The 12,500-nt window shown below is 39.3% G+C and overlaps 1 protein-coding gene across 3 annotated transcripts in view; it reads right to left on the bottom strand.

The window, feature by feature from the left end:
• Positions 1-6,146: 6,146 nt before the first annotated feature.
• The window catches only part of LOC137999527 (C-Jun-amino-terminal kinase-interacting protein 4-like), a 32,298-nt gene continuing 25,944 nt past the window's right edge, over positions 6,147-12,500 (bottom strand). For 2 of the 3 annotated variants that reach the window (XM_068845310.1, XM_068845311.1), the window contains exons 20-23: positions 11,258-11,406; positions 10,916-11,087; positions 9,751-10,016; positions 6,147-9,421 (exon numbers count right to left, since the gene is read on the bottom strand). In XM_068845310.1, coding sequence (XP_068701411.1) covers positions 9,089-9,421; positions 9,751-10,016; positions 10,916-11,087; positions 11,258-11,406 — 920 coding nt within the window. In that variant the 3' untranslated portion in view covers positions 6,147-9,088. The remainder of the gene's footprint in view (positions 9,422-9,750; positions 10,017-10,915; positions 11,088-11,257; positions 11,407-12,500) is intronic. The other variant, XR_011122967.1, reaches the window with a different exon arrangement.

Here is a 12,500-nt window from a genome sequence, read left to right as displayed (position 1 = left end):
TCAATTTTCAGGAAACAAGAAACTGTTATCACGTCCGTTCATCATCACATTTGTTCATACCTTCTGGATTGAAACATTCTTTGTCCATCGACATTCTACTAAAAAATAAACCGATTGATTTCTGTGAGATTTGTGAGGTAATTTTTTGGATACTGCATTCACAAAACTCTAGGAATTGTCTCATTACTGGACGGTTTCAGCAGTGAACTCAGTGAGCTGGCTCCAGTGAACGTGAACTGCTCTATACTAGTCTATAGGCTTTCTAGATCCATTGAGCAGAAACGCACTAGTACTTCACCAGTGTTAACACAGAGAAACTTGCGTCTCTATTAGAGGGTAAACATTTCATATGTCCACCAAAGTAAGGATCATCTTTTTTTTAAAAATAGGTTCTTCTGATCAACATGGAACTTCCGTATGTGAAAAACGAGAAAGTTAATTTGAAATTTGGTTTACAATACTTAAGGAACTCTTCACATGATCTCAGTTGACCGGGTTGTCCCGGTTCTTCGGCGAGATGAAATTTTTCTGTTTCATATGGCGACTTTTAGCCTGCAAACGCAGACGTATTTCCGGCGGTTCGCAGGCTAGGCGACTTTCAGCCCGCTTTTCCAAGATGAAAAATGTGAACTGAAGTGGTGACGCGACCATTCAGGCGCGAAGTGTAATAAACAAGCCTAGCTGGTGAGAATTTCTCGGTTTTCTTTGTTTAAGCAACCTCAAATTTCTTTTGACTTTACGTTAACTATAAAATGAAACTATTCCAAGCTTCACTATCGAAGGAAAGAGAAGTAAAAATCGGTAATTGCAGGGCATCCAACGCCCCGATCCAACGTCAATTTTCGGAAAATATCTGTACGGAAGACGATTTGAGACCTAGAACTTTCGGAACATTTGTTGTAAAATTTCCAGCCCACTTACCGGGATCCCGGTTGGAAAAACCGAGATCTTGGCAGCCGAGCCAACCTGCTCTCTCATATGAACACATCGAAATATTTACAAAGGATTGAGGGGTGAGGCAGATCTCGGAAACCGGGCTCATATGAAGAGGCCCTTAGCTATTTATTTGAACAAATAGAAGAATCCAGGATTCTGATGGCACGAAACATTTTTAACGCGGGCCATTAAAGAGTATAAGTAAAGCTTGATCTGTCCTGGAAGAGATTCCCTTTAGATCTATTATTCCGATGGTGACCTACGGTATAATGGTCTGGGACAATTGTTCCTCAGCAAATCTGGATACTCTAAACCCCACTCATGCAAGAGCCACACGAATCATACATCAGCAAGGACAAATGGTAGATGATCGAATAATTCCTCAAACATCGAACTGGCTTCCGTTCTCGTACGTTTATAAAAAGCGCCTATGATATCCTCCAGGAAGACAGTCTGAGAGTACCACAGTTTCTTAAAGACCTCTTCAATGTAAAGACACAGACTAGATCGTCTCGCAATGGCGTCCAATTCAAGATTCCAGGACCTGAGTATGAAATTGATGAAAAAGCAGTCCAATATAGGGGTCCCGTCATCTGGAACTTTCTCAATAGCATTGTTAGGTTTAATCATGGTACTAATTAGGACAGTTTTAAACAAATGTTGAGGCGATTTTCTAAGGATATAAATCATTTTTCTTTTAAGACACCAACAATTGCACATAAAGATATTATGTATATTTATTTTTAGCTTTATACAATTTCCAGTAATCAGGTTAGATCTTTTAACTTTCTAATTAGTCTTAGGACTTGTACGTATGCTTTAGTCTCACGCATTTCAATTCGTTTTCTATTCGTCTTATCTCAAATCATTACATGCATATCTATTGATTTTATCTAGTGAATTTTAAATTAGTAATTAGTATACAGGTTGCTCTTTTAATTAAACTGCTTAACCAAATAAAGATATGTATGTACCTCACGATGCCGGTGCGACGCTCTAACCAACTGAGCTATTTCCGGCTTCTCTACGCAATCGCTAAAATTGCGTTCATAACTGCGACGATCATAGCTTCACTTGATTTCATATCCGCAGTTCAATATATGATTTATTTCATTCGAAAGTAATTTTTTTTGCACGGAAAAATGATAGGAAAAAAGAAAAACTTTATAGTTGTAAATCTGACAATTTTTCCGATTTGCTTATTTACATTTTGTCAACTTTGCTACATGTGAAACGTATTGTATACTACAAATACAATTGATCAATAGGAACTCTGAGTGTTGACTTTCATTGGCTGAGGTCGGCCAATCAATACAAACAAATACAAATGGACTGATGTGCGGACACCAACAATGTAGCTATAACGTGGTGAACTAAAGTCAAAACAATACATGAGCTTCACACAGGAAAAAAAATTATATTGCCTTTACAGTACTACTCATTTAAAACTCTTTCACTGCTGTTGTCGAGTTTTCTCGACATAGGATTACGTGACCTCCCACTGCGGATGTCGAGAATACTTGACACGAGAGAGTGTCCCAAAGTGCTGTCCGAAATTTGTTCCTATAGGGGCATACATGCAATGGGATTGTTTCGTATACCCTAAAGGACAACTAGTGTGACACGTTCTGCCATTTTTGGATGATAGAAAGGTTAATCTCACTTGAAAAGAATAGAAGGTGAAACACGACCCGTCGCCACACAGGCTCCCCAAGCTGAAAATAGGTGGTGTATGCGACAGTTTGTGTATATAGAGAATTGTATGGGAAAATCACCGATCGTAAAAAAATTGTGTAAATAACTATCTCATTTGAAATAAAGTTTTCCTACCTCAAATGTGTGACCAACTTGTCTCTTTTGCCGAGTTTTGAGCCATTCTGACGCCGTTTAGTGAAGTGATCCGGAAGGCCGTTACTGAAATAATAGGAAGGCCGGTAACTCCATCCATCGCCGGCCAGACCTCACTCCACAAATCGTTTTTTCCTCAACAGGAAAAGTCCCGAATCGCAATAAAAACAACAGTTCCATAAAGCCCAATAAATTTCACTCCAAATACGTGTGTTTCGGCGGCCGAAAGACTCGTGACGAACGAAAACTTTGCCTTAAAATTCACCTCTTCGGCTTTCCTCAGAGGCTTGTGACCGGGCAGTCAACAACGGAAACTCGCAAGATGGTTTCAGCCTCAACTCTGATTGGTTCATTTGAATTTGACCGCGCGCTGGCAACACGACCGTTGTTGACTTGTGACCGGGCAGTCAACAACGGTCGTGTTCGTCACGAGTCTTTCGGCCGCCGAAACACACGTATTTGGAGTGAAATTTATTGGGCTTTATGGAACTGTTGTTTTTATTGCGATTCGGGACTTTTCCTGTTGAGGAGAAAACGATTTGTGGAGTGAGGTCTGGCCGGCGATGGATGGAGTTACCGGCCTTCCTATTATTTCAGTAACGGCCTTCCGGATCACTTCACCAAACGGCGTCAGAATGGCTCAAAACTCGGCAAAAGAGACAAGTTGGTCACACATTTGAGGTAGGAAAACTTTATTTCAAATGGATAGTTATTTACACAATTTTTTTACGATCGGTGATTTTCCCATACAATTCTCTATATACACAAACTGTCGCATACACCACCTATTTTCAGCTTGGGGAGCCTGTGGTCGCCATGAATGTTTTTGACTTCACAAAGGCAAAACTCAGTGTTGAGCGTTCGGCTACGAAAATCTACAACATTTGTCTGGCAAGCAAGTAAAAACATTAGGTATGAGAAAATTATAGGTGAAATCAAGTGATTCAAGACATTATTATGCATGTTTCCTTCCTTGAAAAGGTCCTTTTGCCTAAAAGAATTGCGCACATGAACTTGTGTAATGCGTGTTTACTGTATTTCTTTATTTAGATCAATCAAATTGTATTTAGGCCCTGCTTTCACCTCAATAAAGATAGCTCAAACGATGGCAAACTTTTTATTGTATATGTTCTGAAAATATTATTGTAATAGCGTAAATAGAAAGAAAGGTATAGTCACGGTATAGTTCATTCTTTGTGAGTGGTTTCTCTGGTGTCTTATGTTGAGAAAAAATGCAGCAGTTAAGGGTTATACTGGTGGTAGAAAAGTCAGCAGTGAAAGAATTTATGGCTATTTGTCAGGTGAACAATAAGTTTTTTTCAGCGAGGGCCAATTCCAAAAAGCAAAGGCGTTGAATCCCGGTAGATCAAGTCATGAAATTTGCAGAAAAGACAAAAATAATAAACATTCCAATATTTCGTTACACACCGTTTGACTTCTTCATGGATTAAAATTATTAACCATTAGTATAAATACATTGGTGAATAATGAAAGTTCTCTTCGTTGGTTGGTTGAAATTGAGGTGATTATTAAGCTACAATCACCCAAGCGGTTTTTTTCGAAATGGCTTCAAGCCGTTTTGTCGATGTGAAAGACGAATAAGTTTATTCTTTCAAAGCAGAAGCACATGACTATGAAGCGTGTAACTTGCAACTCCTTTCCGTTGGAATAAAGCTTGGGATTTTAGGACGCCAATGTTATCAACCTCGTTCCCAGGGCTTTTCATCGCCGAGAGCCCTGGGGCGAAAAACCCTGGGAACGAGGTTGCAATTTTATGCCCATATATGGACACAAATATGTAGAAATGGAAAAGCGAGAAGATGAACAAATGTTGACAAATTGACGCTTCCTTTGTCTTAGGTCTTCAGCTCATGGGTGGAAAAGACTACATTTCAAAATGTAGGAAGTAGACCCCCCAAAAAATAAATAAATAAATAAATAAATAAGGAATTTGTTGAGAACACGAAGAAAATGCATTTGAAACACACTAAGCGATGTACTCTTATGAAAAATTGATGTGAAATAAAGTCCATGAATAAGACTTATTGTTTGGCTAGGTGACAAGAATCTCTGGAGGTCATGGAAATTAAAGGGATGTTTAATCAAAAGCGTGGACATTATCGCTAACACAAATTAACACGACTTAAATTAACGCGAATTTGAAAATTTCGCGTTAACTTCCTTTTATAAGGAATACACGTAATTAGATGCACGCTTATTTCAATAAGCGTCACGAGGTGTCCCCTTGTTCTTTTCCCCAACTTCAACATCACTCATATCTCGGAAAACAGACAATTAACGTCACAAAGTGTCCCTAAAAAGCTGCTTCTTAAGTAAGGATAAAGTGCTACATCAGTTACCCTGACCTAACAATAACGCTAACCCTTTCCCTAACCTTGTTGCTAGAAATATGTAGCAAAGGCTTAGACTTTAATAAAGGGACATTTCGTGTTGGAGGTCAAAATCGAAATCTAATTATGTGCATTTCTCGAAATAAGTGGAGATGTGTATATCATGGCCTCTGTAAAGTTGTGAGCAGAAGTTTCTTGCACAAGACGTCATAATAGCCATGCTTTTGAGCTTTCATTTCATTTTTATTCGCTCACAGAAATATACATAGCAACTCCTCTGCTCGCATATGGCTCAGCTAGTCGAGGCGGGCAGAGGACACTTGAACATAAAGTAATTAAATAGGAGGAGATTAAGAAAAGAAAGAAAAGGAAAGGAAAGAAAAAGAAAAAGGAAGATAGATCTATATAAACGATACTGAGCTGAACTAGAGTTATTACAATACGTTGAAAAATTACAGAATTACAAGCCTATTGCGGAGAATAACCGCGTTTCCTCACCGACGAAGTTTCTTAGTTTCTTTAGAAACTAAACCCCTTTATACTGAAAACAATGAAAATTCGTTTTTCCAAAACGCCATTGCTAATTTGTATTCTTGATTTCCCCTCGCCTTCTATGAAACGAAAAGTTAAGAATAGAGTTCAATAGGTGGTTTGCAACCAATCTCAAGACACAAAGATAACAATGCTGAAAATGTACAATTGCTGGTGGACGAACAAAAGGAACTAATGAGAGATCTTTTGTTTTCGTTCACCAACATGGCGGCCATGACGTCACGTGAAAACCACCTATAGGAACTGGAACACAGAAATGGGTTTATCAACTGGTTTGGTATGGTAAATTGACCACCGTAGACGTTTCGATCGTTCGCCTTTCGTTAAAGCGAAGGGCTAACGCTCGAAACGTCAGCTTTCAAATTTCTCTGTAGACAGTAATTTCCAGCTGATAAATCAGTTCTGTGTATCACCGCTTTCAATTCCATATAATTATAAACAACACTGACAGCATTTTATGCCTAGCTTTGTTTTTTAATCTTTGCATTTCATACGTTAAAGATACACATTACTCTTCATATGTACTGATAAGTTAGCCGACGCATTAGGCTCAGTCGGAGCCGGAGAACAACGGTGCATGGAAGAAAAGAAAACTGAGACAAAAAACACTGACAAGTTTTTCCATCAGGCGGTCTTCTTCCCAACTCCACATGCTATTTATAGGTTTAAGGCCCCGATGTATTCTCCACTAAACGCGCAAGAACCTTTAAAATTATGTCGGCTAAAAAATCGCCTCAGTCGCGAACATCGTGAAAACGACCAAGGAAAGGAATTTCGCCCAAGAACTTCCTGTTCGTTTACAAAGATGCGTTTTAATTACAGACATTTGTATAGGTAATCGTATGATTTCGAGTGCAATTTGGAATAAATAAGCACGAATAAATTTTTTCAAAGACGACCCAAACTTGCACGAGCCCATAGGGCGAGTGCAATTTGTAGTCTTTGAAAAAATATTCAAGTGCTTATTTATTCCAAATTGCACGAGAAAATTTACATGAAAAAATTCAAGATGGTTAAGCAGAAGAAACGCACAAGTATAACGCAATCAGGAAAAATTTGCGCCATAAATTGCGCCATCCTGGACGCGCGCTTGATTTGAAAACAAAAGATTTGATTGGTTCTGACCAAACCCTATTGTTTATTAGCCAATCATAATACAGAATTTCGATGTGTAATTTGCACTGGTGTATTACACTTTTTGAACTGTTACACTTAAACTGCACTGCTGTCAGCCAATCAGAATCAAGTAATTTTTTCATGTATATTATTAATTGACGAACGTTAGATATTAAAATTGTATCCCAGACGAAAGAGAATACTGCAGTGGTTTTTCTTTGGCTGGATACCGTTTTACATCATCTATCAGTGTAATTCACAACCCGCATGAAACCTATCAATAACGTCCTTTTAAAATAGAACTAAAAAACTGAGATTTGTCGCACACTGCTTTTCTCTTGGTCGCTGATGTTCCCTTTGACAAGAATTCACTTTTTTGTCACAAATTTTATTGTAAGATATCACAGTTTAATTAAACATCGGGCCCATCGTTCGAATATGAGTTAAGTCAGGTTTACAATGTAACAAACTCGAGGTGAAGTCGAGGTGTTAGAACAGCGGTAACGTTCATGTCTGCCTCCTCTTCAAAGCGAGTCTAAATGCGAAGTTGGCAGTTTTTCTTGTGAAAATTAGTTTTCAATCAAATGTAAAGTAACATCACAAAAACTTCACACTTAGATTCCCTTTGAAGAGGAGGCAGACATGAACTCGGAAATTGCCTATTAAAATCGGCATTTACTGTTCATACATTGAAATAAGACCAATGAACACCGCTAGTTGTCATGGGTATTTCCACTGTCTCTGGAATTAACCCAGTTTCAAACACGACCACTAGATAATTAAATCTGACAAAATAGACACCAGAAGGAATTGAACATACCACCAAAATATGTTGGACATTAACCCAGAACTTATTTACAAATGTTCACAAGATTTTACAATCAAACACAGGACAAAAACCTGTCAACGCAGCTACCAAAGTAGACCTTACTTATATGGGGTGTATTTCATACCAAAAACTGATAAGTTAAGAGAGTACCACTGTGAAAATAAATGCATTTTGGTTATCTACAAACTTAAAACTTCTTCAACACATTACAGTAACCTCAACCTTAAATTCTTCGCCGTGTAATTTAATGGAAAAACTAAAAGATATGTCGATATATGACTCGAGCCACAAGAGCCATGCTCGCCATAAACGACTATCTGCGTTGATTAATAGCCTAATTTCGATATTCAGTCCTAAAGGCATCATCCCGAGGCTCTGGGGAATAAATTTAAGGACGGTGCCTACTAATTCAAAGGTACTCTTGCGCGGTTTACTGAATATGCGGGAAAAGAATATCTTAACAAGTGTTATTGAAATCCAAAAAGAAAATTGGGGGTAAACACGCATTTTTCGAAGATCATTAAGGACGGTGCCTACTAATTCAAAGGAATTTCTGCGCGGTTGTACGGATATGCGGGAAAAGCAGATCTCAACAAGTGTTATTAAAATCTGAAAAGAAAATTGGGGGTAACCAATTAGTAAAAAGCTTTAAAATACAAAGCATTGTATGGCGTCCCTTTCCAAATTAAAGCTTAATTATCTCTGAAAAATGCTGGCTACCCCCAATTTTCTTTTTGGATAGCAAGAGCACTTGCTAAGTTCTCCTTCTCCTGCATTAGTAAACAATAACAATAGTAGGCACCGTCCTTAAACAACAATATTTGTAAAAAGCTTTAAAATACAAAGCAATGTATGGCGTTCTTTTCCAGATTGATGATCAATTGTATCTGAAAATGGGTGGTTACCCTCAGTTTTCTTTATGGATACTCTGAGCACTTGCTAAGTTCTGCTTTCGCCACATAGTTTTGAGCCGCGCAAATAAGTAACACCCATTGGAAATCCGAGTATCTCGAGATGCGCAGAACGTATGCGCAATAACAATAGTTGGCACCGTCCTTAAGGATTTGTATGAGTTCATTCCCTAGAGCCTCGAGATGATGCCTTTTGTTTTGGAATGAATTTTGATTTTTAATAAATTGAAATTGGGCTATTACTCCTAAGGGAGCTTGAACATAAGCTTAATCTGCCCATGTAGACCGACGTTTCCGTTTTCCTCTACCACTGTAAAACTAGCCTCCAAGCACAATACCCAGTAGGATCAAACGTCATAAGAAATATAGAGACTTTCCTCTTCTTTGCTTGTTACAGAAACATGAAGGTGAAGGTGAGAAGAGGTTTCTTTCTTGATTTGGTGTTGAGACAAAATAAGACGAGAAAGTCTCTAATGCTTATGCGTATCTCTTAGCCTGCTTCATTTCCTTTAACAAGAACAAGCTCAAGTCTGTCATAATCATCATCATGAGGATGACACCTGCCAGACCATAATATGGCTTCTCTCGTTGGTTGACTGACCGCGTGCCGTAACAGATATCAAGTCACCGCCTTGTTCCTCCAGAGCAGTCTCCTCACCGTCTCCCAAACGGAAATCCACATACCCCTCTCCGCCAGACAACACCAACAGCATGGACTCTGTCACAGTCTTCTCCGGGCTGGACTTTGCTGCGAGTCCACTAGGACTAACTGTCTTGTTAGGTGGCACTGGCTGAGATAACCTTTTCACGGAGCCTGGTACCGCCACAAAGAACTTGACTGAGTCACGATGACCGTGAAATGATAACTGGGCGTTCACCTAAAACAAAATTAACCACATATTAGACTGTAGTCAGTTTTTCTTTTCGTTTCTTGAAGACGCGGATTCTCGCTTGCTTCGCGTGCGAGCCTAAAAATCATATGTTTTGGCGTCTCTCCCCAGTCTCACTCCTCGTTTTCACCCTTGCTCCAGACCTTTGGCTTGACGAGACGCATTCGACCAAGGCAAAATACGGCTGTTTTGCTGTCTACGTATTCATTTAAGATGAGGATATTTTATACCAAAGCTTTAACATTGGTCTAACGAACACGTTGCAGGAGAATTAACAAGCATCGTTTTGCAACGACGACAACTTGCATTCCACTTACCATGGAACAGTAGGGCATAAAACTCGCTCCCCTTGTTGCCTCGCCATCTTTGCCCTCATTACTGTACACACGCACTGCTCCACCAGGTCCGCCCGTTCCTCCTTTAGCAGGAGAGTTTGTTGTCGTTTCACCATCATCCCTTGCGGGGCGTGCAGCTACGAGAGGTACAGACAAAATGACCCCATTTCCGGTTCCAACCCAAAGGCGGTCATTCGTCAGCATCAATGATGTAATTCGAACAAAGGAGAAACCTAATTTGCCGGTTCCTAAAATGAACAAAAAAATTGAATTGGTAAACAACAACAAAAAGAGCACTCTAAGACAGGTCAAGTACGAACTCAGAATGATTGTAGACCTGCCAACTCTCGCGAATTGCCAGCGAGTTTCACGACTGTCAGTGTGGATCCAAAATATTAACCTCCCGAACGACTGCCAATTTCAAGTTTCTTACTCATAAAGCTATCACATGTAAATTAAATATCCAATTTCAAGTTTGGCCGCGAATAAAAATTCCAGAAAATGGGCCTCATTACTAGTGCTTAAGTCCTTTACACCAACTCGTAAGTCGTATAGAGATAGCGTGATCAACTGCTATTACACGTGACTCTGGTTGAGTCATCTTCAGTGTTGTTTCAATACAGTCGGGAAATCGTCGGAAATTCTAGTAACTCTTACGCACTTGACTTAAAATGCTGGCAGGTATATCAATCAAAGAACTTAACTCTGAAGAAATTGCTCTGGCCTTATCCTATTTTATGGAAGTTTTCCATATTCTTCGACACAAATCACATTCTGATTGCTTGACTAGGTTTAACCAAGCTTCCTTGTTTCACACTTTTTTCTGAATAAGGGCCCCAAAAGGTTCAAATAACAGAGAAGATTTGTGCCCCCAATCCAACTATTGTAATCATCACTCTCAAGCTCTACTAATTAGCGCGACTGTAACATTAATCGAAGGGTTGTGAGACGGGACCTTCGGTTTATCGTACTTATCCGAGAAGAAAGTCAAACCATTTGCAGATTTCATTTCAAAGACAGCACTATCTCCTCAGTTATTTAAAGACATTGAGTGTTGGTTTGGGTGGAGTTTTACCCCAGATTAAAATCTGCTAACGATGCCTGTTTTCCTTATTTGCTGAGAAAACACTGCAAAGAGAAAACTTACCCAACATCTTACTAACATACGGTTCGATATCAATGTCCTGCAGATGATTGTAGGTGTGAGCATTGTAGAGCCTTAGTGTACTGTCCAAGCGAATGGACACCCACACACCATCTCCTATCCAGGCCAATTGACGGACCTGGCTCTCGCGTCGAGGATGAGCGTCAAAGGTTTTCTGTGCAAAAAAACATACGATTAAATAATCAGGGTGGTTGGACTTTCACTCTGTGCAACGTGTTTTTGCAAATCTAGCTCAAGTGGAAGTTGCTTTATTGAGATAGAATGAAGCTGCTATCTTCTCTTCTTCCCTGCCTCATGAAACCCACGTCACGTTTCATTACCTACCTCAACTTTCATACTCCGGGGATGTATAACTTGGATCTTATTACGGTAGCCACACCAAACCCTATCGTGAACCACTGCCATACAGCGGATGGAGTGATGTGGACGGCCGAGATCCAACAGGTGATAGTTGTTAAAGTTCCATTGACCATCTGAAATAAAAAATATTGGAGTCAAACGTCCGAAGAATTATTACTCTAGCAAAGCTGTTTGGAGCAGGGTGCGGAACTTGGTAATACTTACTTAATCAAAACTTCACAAAGTCGTTGATTGTCAGAGACAACCATTGAGATTTGCTGGACATTACTGGACAACCTTTAAAGCATGATTAAGATACTACAACAAAAAAACACTTAAGCGATTTGGCCGAGTCATTTTAGAGCTCATAGCAAAAGATATAAGTAATCTCTGTTTCACAACCACAATTTGAGATATTCACTATTTTTTGGACTTCATACTTTAATCAACTTATCCAGAAATCTTGGTCTTTGATAATTAAGTACGTTCGCGCTAATTGTTTGTGCGCAACTTTTACTGCGCAAGCATTAGTTAAGATATTATGGCGACAAAAACGCCTGGGAAAAAATTCCAGGCCGGCCAAAGACCGGTACATTTATTTCCAATTCATCATGAAACGTTTAAGAGAAAGGAGCGGGAGGCTGGAAAAGGTAGCTAATCGAGTAGTGGCTGAAAGTTTTGAAAACTCGAGGAAGCTTAGTTTGAGTCAGCGACATTGCGTAAATTTCATTTGGCTGTTTTTTTATAAATGTTTTTACTACACTAGGAACTTCTTAGTTGAAAATGAGCGCATGTTTTTGAAAATAGAGCAGAATTATATTTTCTTCCTCATCCACTTGAATAGTGCGGACCTACGGGGAAACAACCAGAGCTTACACTTCACAAAAACACACTCCAGAAGTTGAGCATGAGGGCAATGGGGAGATATGACACAAAACACTAACCAAATAAAGATGACACCTGCTTGAAACTTCGTTGCTATGCTCGAGAAAGTTATTAATAACCTTTTATCGATGGATCCTGTCTTGGGATCCAGTCCTTCCCCGACAGGTCACGCAAAAACGTGGCAAAAGAAATTTTCCAAGACCTTCGCAACATCACATCGATTTTACTCGTTTGGCTCATCGGTGACCCCTACTTTTTTTAAAACACGAATCACTTACACTTTTTAAAATCTACAAAAAAAATCATAATGTAAGAAGTTATCTATTTAATATTTTTCTTTCCT

The sequence above is a fragment of the Montipora foliosa genome, chromosome 4 (genome assembly GCF_036669935.1).
Source record: "Montipora foliosa isolate CH-2021 chromosome 4, ASM3666993v2, whole genome shotgun sequence".
Lineage (NCBI taxonomy): Eukaryota > Metazoa > Cnidaria > Anthozoa > Scleractinia > Acroporidae > Montipora > Montipora foliosa.
Note: the sequence above shows the minus strand (reverse complement) of the source record. Positions and strands in the feature narration are given on the sequence as shown.